The 13,683-nt window shown below is 36.0% G+C and overlaps 2 protein-coding genes across 2 annotated transcripts; both read right to left on the bottom strand.

Moving 5' to 3' along the window:
* Positions 1–341: 341 nt before the first annotated feature.
* On the bottom strand, positions 342–1,769 carry LOC123317826. The gene has a single exon (XM_044904437.1). It carries the CDS (start codon positions 1,767–1,769, stop codon positions 342–344), a length of 1,428 nt encoding a protein of 475 aa, XP_044760372.1.
* A 7,743-nt stretch (positions 1,770–9,512) lies between these two features.
* Positions 9,513–12,359, bottom strand: LOC123317202. The gene is made up of 2 exons (XM_044903613.1): positions 10,419–12,359; positions 9,513–10,331 (listed from the first exon to the last, which is right to left on the bottom strand). The coding sequence occupies exons 1-2, from the start codon at positions 12,183–12,185 to the stop codon at positions 9,666–9,668; spliced, it is 2,433 nt and encodes an 810-aa protein (XP_044759548.1). The 5' UTR covers positions 12,186–12,359; the 3' UTR covers positions 9,513–9,665.
* Between the last annotated feature and the right edge of the window lie 1,324 nt (positions 12,360–13,683).

The raw sequence follows: 13,683 nt of genomic DNA, 5'->3' as shown, positions 1-13,683 counted from the left end.
GTTGAAACACATCTGCTGGAGAACACTAAAAAGCTCGGCCTCGAAGAACATGTGATTGATGACGCACAGAAGGAAGTGATCCTATGGACTACACGCATCGTACGTAGGTTCCTGACGAGCAATTGAGGAACGCTTTGGTCTGTGGTGACCCGGCATCCTCAATAGCCTTACCCGAAATGGTGGACAAAAAATATATATATATATATATATATATATATATATATATATATATATATATTTTTTTTTTTTTTTTTTTTTTTTTTTTTTTTTTTTTTTTTTTTTTGTCAATCACCTTTCAGGGAATTACGAAATACCACCGGGCTCTGGGAGCCAAAGTGGAATCAAGAGCTATGAAGGAAGCGTCTTACGATACGTGTAGTGCCCAGTATGACCTCCTTCTGGGCACTCGAGACAACATAGCTGTCAAGTTCCAACAGCTTTGTATTATCAACAAGATGTTCCTCTACGAGTCCGTTGACCGACATCACCAGTGGGATAATAGATATTTTCTTGAGCCTATACATCTCCTTTAGTTCGAACGACAGATCGAAGTATTTTGTCAGTTTTTCAGTGTAGGCCCTTGAAATATTGTCGTCTGAAGGAACCGTTATATCGATGATCACACAGCTTTTTTCTCTTTTATTTAGTAAGACGATATCCGGTCGGTTATTTGCAACTGGTCTGTCTGTCACCATCGTGGTGTCCCAATACAGTTTAAATTCTTCGTTCTCGAGGACATTCTCAGTTAAGTATAGATGATTTTTTCTCTTTGTTTCAATTAATTTTAATTTCAGTGCCATGGCCTGATGGTAAACTTTTGCCATTTGGTTGTGTCTATCCGTGTATTCTCTCGGTGCAAGGATTGAGCAACCAGACGTAACATGTTGGATGTGTTCACGTCCCTGCTTGCATTTTCTACATAGATCAGAGGTAAGTTGTTGTCCCGCTATGTTTTTGAGGTAAGACCTGGTAGGAACCACCTGATCCTGTATTGCAAGCAGCCGGCCTTCGGTTTCAGGAAACAGGTAGCCCGCCTTAAGGTAAGTTAAGGATTCTTTTTTATTCACATTGTTGTTTTCTAAATTATTAGGGTATCTACCATGCAATACCTTAGCTTTCCATTCCTCCTGCAGGTTTTGCTGAGTGCGAATCGGTTGTGTGAAGTCGGAATCCGATAGCCGCAATGGGGAGCATCCTACATCGACTGAACGAAGGGTCCTGACAAAAGGTGAGTTCTGCTTCATGAAGTATTCCCTTAGTTTTAATACGGATTTGTCATGTGTTGTTTCTAGGTTAAGCATTCCTCTTCCCCCTAGATGTCTTTGGAGATAGAGTCTTGCCACGGATGAGTGAGGGTGATGTACTCCGTATTTCGTCAAAATGGTGCGGATCTTCGTGTCCAATGCCTGCAGTTCTGTAGCCGACCATGTAAGTATCCCGAAGGTGTACGTCATTATGGGCAATGCCCATGTGTTCAAGGCTAGAAACAAAGATTTTGAATTTAATTTGGACTTGAGCACTTGGTTCACCCGATAAAAAAGTTTCTTACTAAAGGCTTCCTTCATTTCAGCGTTTTTAATTTCTAGAGCTTGCTGTATACCTAGATACTTATAGGTTTCATCCCGGCCGAGGTTCTGAATGGCATTTGGATTCAAGATATTGGAGTTATTCTCAATTATTTTTCCCCTCTTGACTGTTAGCCTTGCGCACTTGTCCAGCCCCATCTCCATTTTTATGGTCTCACTAAATGTTGCCACGATCTCTAACATTTTTTCAAGTTGTTCTTCATTGGACGCATATAACTTGAGATCATCAATAAATATATATATATATATATATATATATATATATATATATATATATATATATATATATATATATATATATATATATATATATATATATATATATATATATATATATATATATATATATATATATATATATATATATATATATATATATAGTTATAAAGTGTTAATACCACCTCCAAAATAGTAACTCGTTTAACGCTCTCACCTCATATATATCGCTGTCACCTCCGAAATCGGAGGTGACAACGTTTTGCCTTGTTTTTTAGCTTGTTAGATTCAGGAGGCTTCAGGGACCAACATATCAAAAAATCGTTTTGAGGTCACAACGCACCCCGTTTATGTACTGAACAATCTTTTAGTTCGAGTGTATATCACTGGCGCTAGTGTGCTGAGCTGTATATCGACGAATTGCTCTGAAAGACTCTTTGCTCGTTAACACCTCCGAAAATGGCAACGTTGTACTGTGCAAGCAGATGTAGACAGGCGGAATATCAGTATACGGAGGAATTAAGTAAAGAGAGGCGCAGCGCGTTTTCTCCTCCATTATTGCAAGCCAGGCGGCATATCTCAACGATTTTTTATCGCATTCTTCTGTAGGGGAAAGAATCACGTGAAAGAAAACCAATCCTGGCTCTCTCGAATGGGATTATGACTGTTTATATTTCATCGTGCGTATATCTATGCATCCGTTGAACTTCTTTCATCTCAAGCTAACACTATAATTCTGAATTTGGCGAACTGTTGCATTACCTATCTGAAAACAAATCGATTTGAGTCTTGTCCATAATAATATTGCTTCTCTCTATGGAAATGATCCATATAGATAATACCACCTATTAGAATAACGAATAATCAGTATTGGTACATTGCATATAATAAAATAAGTTGTTCAGAGAAAAATTTTTTTTGGATAAGAATATTCAGATGGTATTGGTGATGAATATTCAAGGACAATGAGCCATTCCGAAAATTTTCATTTCAGAATCAAGAGAAAAAATGCTACAAATTTTACAATATCACAGAAATGAACAACGTCGGCTAAACCGAATGTTGGACATTGTTGTGTTATTTCAAATGGAACGCTCTTTATATTTTTCTTGAATCAGATTGCTCAATGATTTTGAGGAATCCAGATTGCTGAATGAGGAATCCTTTGCTCAGAAACATCTCTTTTATTATCGATTATGTTTAAATATTGGATTTTCCCGAAAATTTGAAGGGCTTGTACCATCTCTCTGGTTTAAATATTTTAGTGATGTATCATGAAGAAAATTACCAATTATATCGAAACAAGTAAGATTTTATAAAGGATTCGCCAAAACAGATTTGCATTTTTCGATAGATCATACAGGATGTAAGGGAAAAAATAAACAATATTGATGTCTTTGGAAGGCCTCGAGTCAACATATTTTGAAATTTCAACCATATTTTTGTCAAGATATGATGAATCTTCAAAATGAAGTTAATAATATAGATACATACTCGGATACATATGATTGATTGGTAAATTCCCAAAAGCTGTGATGAACAGCGGACACTATGATGGACGCATGATGAAAGGAGGAAGACAAAAGTTAATTTAAGTATTTTCGCATGCAGTTTTATTATTCAATATAGATGATGATTCTTATAATTAACAAATCATGTGCAATTGAAATTTTTGTTTTGGTCTTCGAAAATAACACATATTGCTTAAACTTCTATTATCTGAAATAAAAAGATACATAGATAAATTATAGCTATATAAAGGATATCTGTAAACAAATGCGAAGGAATAAGGGAGATGATTCCTTAATGAAAATAAGCGGGGGTAGTTCCTATAAATTTTTTTCCAAATCGACAGCCCTTCCAAGATACACCCTTTGGAAGGCGATGACGAGTTAACAGTTTTCAATTTTTTTCACAGGTTCTAAAAACCACTGAGTCATAAAACTATAGATATTATGAAGCACAGAGTAGATTGGTACCAGTTTCAACTTCGGCGTTTCAACTGAGCTCGTAGTTTAGGCGGTAACTTGCTATCGATTTTTTAATGTGTCTCTGCCTTGAATTCAAAAATTTCTGTGAAAATGTTGAAATTCGAGTTCTTATGCTATTGTCATAGAAGTATACAAAACTAGCACTTCGGGGGATCCAAGATTTCGGGCCGATTCACATTAAAAAAAAAACATAATAAAATGAATTTCATGAATACCGAGGCTAAAAACCTCTATTCTCCGCTATAAAAAATTAGTATTATTCCAATAATATACCAACTTATTTAATGCTACGTTGCTATTACTATAAGGCCCGGTTGTTCAGTTCAGGATTAGGCCGAGATTTAAGATGATCCTAGATTAACCTGACAGAACTGAACTGAAATGTCAAAATCAATCTAGGATAAACTTTAATCCCGAACTGAGCAACTGGGCCTATTCATGTAGAGTTTCGGATTTTGCGAGAATCTACTAGTTTTTCTTCAAAACAACAACTGCGCTGAAGGAAATGTGATTGACTGTTAGCGACACATAATAGCAACCATCCAAATTTTGTACTCTACAAATTTTTTCGAACTCTCATTATACTATGTAGCAGTTTGATACTGAAATCCGTCATTTGACAAAATGAGTTGTCAGTTTATAGACTGACCAACATTTTCGAAAGCTATTGATCTATTAATTCGTTCTATAATTGGTCCTTAATTAACAGTCGTATTGTGAACAACGATATGCAGCGGATTATCTAAACACGAAATAAATTCTGAAATGTTTTGGGATCATGAGGCTAATTAAATAAGTATCTTGTTCGTATCATTTGTTGAACTTCATTATTCTAAATATTCTTCAATGAATGAAAATATAATATCAACACACATAATTTTTTGATTCATTCGTCATCAAATCATTAAATGAATCGTTTCTCGAAAAGTTTCGAGTCTTGAGGCAAATAGAATATTGAATTATTTACATCATTATTTGCCGAACTTCAAAGTTCTGAATGAATTAAAATCTAAACTTGACAATATACGAGATAATTTTCGCAAGAGTTTCAATGGAATCTGAAAATTTTCATCATTCTGGAGCATTCTGGACATCAATAATTCTCGAATCTTCCATGAAATAAATTCAATTTTATCCAATATAACACGCAAAACGAAATAATACTCGAACTGGGCATCTTGAGCAATTCGTTCCTAAAAAGCCCGAATCAGGTAGAAAACTTTGAACCCTTCATATCAGCGTTAACACGTGTTTTGCAGTAAACAGATGTTGGGCTGAACGCTTCTCACAACAAGAAGAATTTGAATTTTCATATGACGGTACAAGAAGGTACAGGGTGTTTCACAAGTAAACAGACAAATGAAAACCGTGAATAGAGGGCATTGAGCTGAGTTCAAAATCACCCCATATACAGGATGTCCCAAAACTAGTGAATCAAACTTCACACCACGATAGAGTAAACCAAATATTATCGAATGACACCAACAATAGTTCGACGAAAATGTACCGTTTCCAAAATAATCAGAATTTTATTAAAATACCCAAAGTTGCGATTTTCGAACTATTTTTCTCAATAACAGGGCCAGTTTGTGGAAAAGGAAATCCATATTAAATTATATTGAACTAAGATTATTGTTATATTTCCCCTAATTCAAATTATTTTAAGTAGTTAATCGATAACCATAACCTAAGTAAAGGTAAATTAAAACAATTGTTTTTACTACATGATTTTTGATACTCAGAATAAACAGGGGTGATAATATGGGAGAAAAACGCTATCCTCAATCACAAATTGGCCTTGTGATTGAAAAAATAGTTCGAAAATCGGCAATTTTAGGTTAGGTTTTCTCAGAAACGGTACATTTTCGCTCAACTAATGTTGGTGTCATTCAATAGTATTTGATCTACTCTATCGTGGTGTGACGATTGATTTAATAGTTTTGGGGCACCCTATATATAAGTTTCTTCGGGGTTTCTTTAAATTTCTCGAATTTCGAATCGAAGTCGACTGAAAATTTATATTTAGCCTTGAGTTGTTAATTTCATTGAAACAGAGCATTAAAATTCGAAAAAAATCAGGACCGTGCTCAGTGAGGCTTTACTTCACTTCAAACTCATATAAACACCGTGTATGTAGTTTTTTAATCATAATTTTAACTTTTTTGTTATCTGCATTATCATTGTCTCAAAATGAATTGATTTTTGGGTTGTCCCACCTGTTGATCATATTCTAGAAATAATTGTTTTGGTCAGACGCCTCTAAGTAATAGAGCACTTCATGAAAATGTATTTAGAAATTCTTAATTGAATTTTTTTTTCAAAGAATATTCTGTTGAATGTGTTCAACAAGTAAACCTTATTCGGTCTTCATAATAGTCATTTACAATGATAAAATGTTTCAAAATTGATAATACACAAATATGGATGGGAAAACTACGCTATCTTGAAACTAAAAATTAAAACTTGATCTTCAGAATGAATCTATTTTTCTATGGACAACTAGTTGTGTGAATAAAAACAAAGAAAGAAATCGCGGGGTGTCAGATCTGGAGATCTAGCAGTCCAATGTTGGGGTCCTACCCTTCTAATGGAATGACCTGAAATACTGATAAATACTTTTGCTGGTGCATGAATATCATCAATGTTTCAATAAGACCAGACCAATCAATGGATTTCCATAGATCCAATAATGACTATAACGGAATCAGTGAGGAATTCGAAAGTGCATTTATGATACTTATTCGAAGTGCCAATCATTACCTTCACTAAAAGACCAAATGAGGTGAAAATCAATTCGGAAAATTACTTCAGGTCCACGTTGTCCATAAAAAACGATTCATTCGGAAGATATCAAGTTATAATTATTATTTTCATGATAGCGTAGTTTTTTATTTCTATTTTTGTTCATTATCAATAATAAAGCTTATTATCACTGTAAATGACTCATCTGCATAACCAGATATGCAATAAATATCAAAAACCAATGGAAGACATATATTGAGAAAGAAAAAATTCAGTTGACCATTTCCAATTCCACTTTTAGATTTCCACATTTGATTGGCGATCATATTCATCCCATTAATTAATGTGAAGTAAAAGTCAATATGCAGCGCTGTTTTTTCCAGAGGCATTTCACCACCAAACAATTATTCATTAAAAATAATCCACTGATAAGGCATAACAAAGTTTCATTGATTTTGAGAAAATCAATGCAGATACCTGAAAAATTCAAAATTATGACGAAAAACTACAAACAGAGTGTTTTGCATGAGTTCTAATTTGAATATAGCCTCAATGAGCCCGGTCCTGTGTTCGTCAACTTTTAATGTTCTGTTTTATTGAAACTTACAAGTTCAAGCAGATAATGAATTTTTAGCCGAATCCAACTAAAATAGTTGGAGTTATAGCCGAACGAAAATTCGGGAAATTCGAATAAACCCCTCTGTATATCGGAAACGGGATGCCTAAGACACACATATGAGGTGTTCTTGAACTCAGCTCAATACCCTCTATTCACGGTTTCCGTTTTTTCGTTTACTTATTGTGAAACACCCTGTGTACTGAAAAATCGCAAAAGACTCCTCGAAAAATTAAGAAATGCCATTAAATCAAGGAGTTTCTTTTGATCCGCTATGATGAAAAATGTCAATATCCAGTTATTATTATTATTTGGGGTGATTCATCGAAAATCCCTAATATCTCGAAAACTAAGGCACTTTTACCAAACATAAAATATATTTATCTGAACCGTCATAGAGTACTCTACCCGCAGGTTCTATATTATCAATTCATTACGCCACACCCTGTATAATTATTATTATTATATCAATGTATTGAAAATAAACAGACATGAATACGAGCCTGTTGTTTTGTTTGAAGGTGAAGCTCCTCTTGCTTCAAACTTCTTTTAATTATTTTGACTACCATTCATGCAAGATGATTTTTGTTGAAGAATTCAACATTCTTGTAATTATCCGTTCATTTCTTCAAGAGATACCCATTCCCTATCACCTTTGAGTATTCAACTCAATGCTAACACTGCATCAAATGCATTTCATCTTCGTGTTGATTTTTTTTAAAATCTACAACTGATGTAACGTCTTCAACCTTCAGCCAAAGAAGATAAACAACAGTAACTTTCCTCAAGCTACTGATCACTTGTATTTTCCATGTATTTAAATAAATAGATTTGGTAAGTCTTCAATCAGTTTGTATAAACGTCAATTATGTTCGTTACATATTTTCGACTTAATATTTTCCGAAGTGATTTGACATTGTGATGAAATACGTAATTACTGAGAGTCTCACGTAGAACGGACTACGTAGCACTGATTTAAAACTCAAAAATGTTTTGACAAGCGTCTTAACCCAACATTTTCGTACCATACAGAGTAAAAAATATCCAATTTCCATGGCCAATCCAGTCCTAAAATAAAAGTGAATGAAGTATAGAAGCTGAAAGAGAAACGTATATCTTTGTTGATTCATTCGCATTTTAGCATTTTAATGGAGTTCCTAATGTCGTGAATATAATGCCCAAAAATTAGATTACTATTTCATACCAGAACAAATTCGGTAAAATTGTTTTTGGAATTAATCTTATATGTCACGAAAAATTTCATTGTCATGTATCATTCATTTTGGGACCTATATGGTATGAAACTCCCCTATCGGACGAAGTATCGTAGACATAGGCATATTTATGCAAAACTGTCCAAATTCATTTACACCGAGATCACGAACCTTATCAATCAATTATTAGCGTATGAAGTTTATTAATATCAGTATCGTTCTCGAACTATTTACAGGTTTTAATATGTGTGAAGGAATCGGAAGAGCAGCTGTCTGTATTCTATATATGAGTAGAATTCAAGCTGCCTTACTTTCTGTCCTCCTGAAATCTGGCAACGTTGCGGGAGGTGAGAGCGCACTACTAATAAGAAATATATGCGGAGGTAGTATGGTCTGATTCGTTTGAAGAAAAATTTTTCGATAAAAATCTTTTCCCCTCTTTAGGTACCCCTGTTATTTACCTTCCCCTCTACATATATAACCAAAAATTATTCAAATTATATAACTCCTTCACCCGGAGGTCAGGTCGCCCAATGAACTTAACGGAGGTCACAACGAACTACGAGTTCATATATATATATATATATATATATATATATATATATATATATATATATATATATATATATATATATATATATATATATATATATATATATATATATATATATATATATATATATATATATATATATATATATATATATATATATATATATATATATATATATATATATATATGGAAAAGTTTAAGGGGTATGGGGATTGATTAGTATGTATTAGATCACTCTTCTTTATTTCATAAAGTCAACGTTTCGACCACAATGCGGGTCTTCTTCAGGACTCTAAAATCACAAAACAGTTAAGACACATGGTTACATCGAACACGTTTAAAACCTACCGAAATACAGAGATCCCTTCGATATGAAGGATGATGTACCAACCAATATTCAAGAGTCAGCAGCCGTGACAGTACAAACAGTTCGTAATATTCATCAGTAAAAGACATATCAGGTGTAAACTTTCGCAAATCATCAATCGAGGTGTTTAGACAAAAGATATGGTTAGGTTTATGAGGGCACAGAATTTAGGTCTGACATATCGACCACAACTTAAATCATAGAGTCCGTTGTAAAGTCATCTGGTCTTGGCAATTCGCTGTCACCGAATTATCATCGCATAATGACATTTGGTCTCAGCAATTCACTCTCACTGAATCACTACCGCATAATTGTACTCTATGAGGCACAAGAAGTCATCAAGCACATTCAGTCTAATAACACAGGAAATGGTGGAAGCGTCACGTGATCTCACTCACCGCAATAGAGTCCATCATGTTCTGTGTCCCTCTCAACTCACTCTCACTGAGTTGATCTAAATGAATTAAATATGAATAAACATTGCTAATATTATTCACGTCCCTCCTGTAATTCATAGAATTTTCCTGGCGTTTAATATGGTACATCTCCATGAACCTTCTCTTATCCCCATTCGTCTCACTCTCCAGGACCTTCGCAGATTGGTAATCCATGAGGTGGTTTTTATTTCTAGTGTGGTCAGCTAGGGCGCACGCTTTATTAGGATTTTTTATATCGCTCCTATGCTGGGCGATCCTTCTTTTTAGCTGTTGGGATGTTTGTCCTATGTATACTTCCATGCACTCGGAACAGGGTATACTATATACTACGCCCATCGTGTTTCCAACGTCCAATCTGTCCTTCTTACGGCTAAACAATTTTTCGATCTTGAATTCGTTTTTTGGTACTATCCTTAGGGTGCTGGTCTTCAAGAGGTTGATCAAATCGTAGCTCATGTTGTTGATCAATGGGATGGTGGCGAAAGTGAGCGATGCTGGGTTGTCAACAGTGTGTGGGTTGTCACCCATGCTCTGTGGTCTTGGAGTGAGAGCAGTGTTGAAGATCAACCTTGCTAACAAGCCCTTGGGGTAACCGTTCTCTACCATTAACTGAAACAGCATTTTCAGATTTTTTTCTTTCAGGGTGGGGTGGGTAACTCTCAATATGCGATCCTTCAAGCCCAATATCGTATTTACTTTTTGTCTGTGGGAATGGTTTGAGAAATAGTTGAGGTATCTTCCCGATGAAGTTGGTTTTCTGTACCAATCCAAAATTATTCTATTTTCTGGGGTTCTCATAACCATTGTGTCCAAGAATGGAACACCTCCATTAGTTTCTTCTTCAAGTGTAAATTGGATGGACTGGTGCTGTTCATTAAACCTTTCAAGGGTGTAGGCTACTTGATCCTTAGGTACTGCGCATAAGAGGTCATCTACAAATCTTTTTATTAGGGGGATTTCAAAGGGGATGCCTGCGAGAATGCAATCCAAGAGAAAATCCATGATTATCTCAGCAATGGGTTGACTGAGATCAGACCCCATAGGAGAGCCAAGTATTTGCATGTAAAAATCGCCACCAAAAACGAAGTAGCAGGAGGAGAAAAGGAATCTGACAATTGCAATGAATCGGTCCTTAGGTATAGAGGTATGGAGTTTTATTTCGTCCCACCTCTTCTCAATTGCAGAAACTGCCAGTTGTACTGGGATGTTGCTGAATAAGGATACGACGTCCAAGCTAATGAGAACGTAGTCATTAGGTAATTGTAGGTCGCTGACAGACTCAGCAAAAGAAAATGTATCACGGACGTAATACCTGCCTCTTGTGGTTGACAGGTATCTTGTCAAGATGTCAGATATATATGTTGAAAGCTTAGAGGTAGGGGTATTGATCGATGATATAATCGGTCTTAAAGAAAGCGTCGGTTTATGGACTTTAGGTAAACCGTAGAATTTGGCAGGAACTGCATTATAAAAATATAGGCGTTTGCCCTGTGATTGTGTTAAATGACCCTCATTCACCAATTCTCTGATCAAAGCGTTACATTTATTTTGTATGGTTGTAGTGGGATCTCTTGCCAATGTTTTGTAATAGCGTTCGTCATGCAAGATTGTGTTTGACAGTTCAATGTATTGGGCTCTATCCATTATTACTGTTATGTTTCCCTTGTCTGACTGAGTCACAAGAATTTCTGGATGCTCTTTCAGATAATTCCTGCAATAATAAAATTCTCTTTGATATATGTTATTTGAAGTTCTTTTATTCTTCTTCATATAGTTCGTGACGATGTTGCTCGCTTGGAAGCGTTTAATATTCTTTCCTTCATCTGACAACGTACCGTTGAGGTTGATGATGTTCTCAATATCTGCCAGTAGCCTGGACATCGAGATTTCACCTTTTGGGACATCTATAGAAAATTTAGGTCCCAGCGCTAAGAAGTTTAGGACTCTATCGGGTAGGATAGTGGAGCTTATGTTTTTTACCCACCTTTGTTGTGGTTTCACCCTCTTCAATTGTTCCTCTGACAGAGCTCTCACCTTCCTCAGATTTCTCTCCCTGATGACAGCAAACCGTTTACGATATCTTCTGGACTGGCACAAACCATATCGGCTGAGTACTTCAGATGGGAGAAAATCCTCCAGAATCTGCCACAATCTGGACATCTCATTCTCCATTCTTCCAATCCTGGCGACCGTCACTTTAATCTCGAACTGAAGAGCCAGGCGCAGGGATCTGTCCCTCATAGTCTGCACCTGTCTCGACGACACTGCATCAGCCGCTGAACCAAACAAATAATTCATATTGCTGGATAGATGCTTGGGCATCAATCCAAGTCTTTTGCATTCTAACAGAAACACTCTTCGATTCCTGTACGAGGCAAGCTTCAAATTGTATGATGACCAGGATTTCAAGTTATTAGCTGTCTCTCTACCATAGGTTTGCTGTACTTCTGCATAGAACCCCATGCTTGAACATCAATGGAATGGTAACTCCCAGAATTTTATATGGAAAAGTTTAAGGGGTATGGGGATTGATTAGTATGTATTAGATCACTCTTCTTTATTTCATAAAGTCAACGTTTCGACCACAATGCGGGTCTTCTTCAGGACTCTAAAATCACAAAACAGTTAAGACACATGGTTACATCGAACACGTTTAAAACCTACCGAAATACAGAGATCCCTTCGATATGAAGGATGATGTACCAACCAATATTCAAGAGTCAGCAGCCGTGACAGTACAAACAGTTCGTAATATTCATCAGTAAAAGACATATCAGGTGTAAACTTTCGCAAATCATCAATCGAGGTGTTTTGACAAAAGATATGGTTAGGTTTATGAGGGCACAGAATTTAGGTCTGACATATCGACCACAACTTAAATCATAGAGTCCGTTGTAAAGTCATCTGGTCTTGGCAATTCGCTGTCACCGAATTATCATCGCATAATGACATTTGGTCTCAGCAATTCACTCTCACTGAATCACTACCGCATAATTGTACTCTATGAGGCACAAGAAGTCATCAAGCACATTCAGTCTAATAACACAGGAAATGGTGGAAGCGTCACGTGATCTCACTCACCGCAATAGAGTCCATCATGTTCTGTGTCCCTCTCAACTCACTCTCACTGAGTTGATCTAAATGAATTAAATATGAATAAACATTGCTAATATTATTCACGTCCCTCCTGTAATTCATAGAATTTTCCTGGCGTTTAATATGGTACATCTCCATGAACCTTCTCTTATCCCCATTCGTCTCACTCTCCAGGACCTTCGCAGATTGGTAATCCATGAGGTGGTTTTTATTTCTAGTGTGGTCTAGTGCGAAGGTCCTGGAGAGTGAGACGAATGGGGATAAGAGAAGGTTCATGGAGATGTACCATATTAAACGCCAGGAAAATTCTATGAATTACAGGAGGGACGTGAATAATATTAGCAATGTTTATTCATATTTAATTCATTTAGATCAACTCAGTGAGAGTGAGTTGAGAGGGACACAGAACATGATGGACTCTATTGCGGTGAGTGAGATCACGTGACGCTTCCACCATTTCCTGTGTTATTAGACTGAATGTGCTTGATGACTTCTTGTGCCTCATAGAGTACAATTATGCGGTAGTGATTCAGTGAGAGTGAATTGCTGAGACCAAATGTCATTATGCGATGATAATTCGGTGACAGCGAATTGCCAAGACCAGATGACTTTACAACGGACTCTATGATTTAAGTTGTGGTCGATATGTCAGACCTAAATTCTGTGCCCTCATAAACCTAACCATATCTTTTGTCAAAACACCTCGATTGATGATTTGCGAAAGTTTACACCTGATATGTCTTTTACTGATGAATATTACGAACTGTTTGTACTGTCACGGCTGCTGACTCTTGAATATTGGTTGGTACATCATCCTTCATATCGAAGGGATCTCTGTATTTCGGTAGGTTTTAAACGTGTTCGA

This window comes from Coccinella septempunctata, chromosome 7, assembly GCF_907165205.1.
Source record: "Coccinella septempunctata chromosome 7, icCocSept1.1, whole genome shotgun sequence".
Lineage (NCBI taxonomy): Eukaryota > Metazoa > Arthropoda > Insecta > Coleoptera > Coccinellidae > Coccinella > Coccinella septempunctata.
This window is presented reverse-complemented; position numbering and strand designations above follow the sequence as displayed.

Bases quoted from the DNA above. Each gene is read 5' to 3' on its own strand.
- LOC123317826 (XM_044904437.1), bottom strand. From the start codon at position 1,769: ATGTTAGAGATCGTGGCAACATTTAGTGAGACCATAAAAATGGAGATG.
- LOC123317202 (XM_044903613.1), bottom strand. From the start codon at position 12,185: ATGGGGTTCTATGCAGAAGTACAGCAAACCTATGGTAGAGAGACAGCT. The intron at 10,332-10,418 runs GTAAATACGATA...ATGCTGTTTCAG, and splicing joins ACCATTCCCACAGACAAAAA to TTAATGGTAGAGAACGGTTA.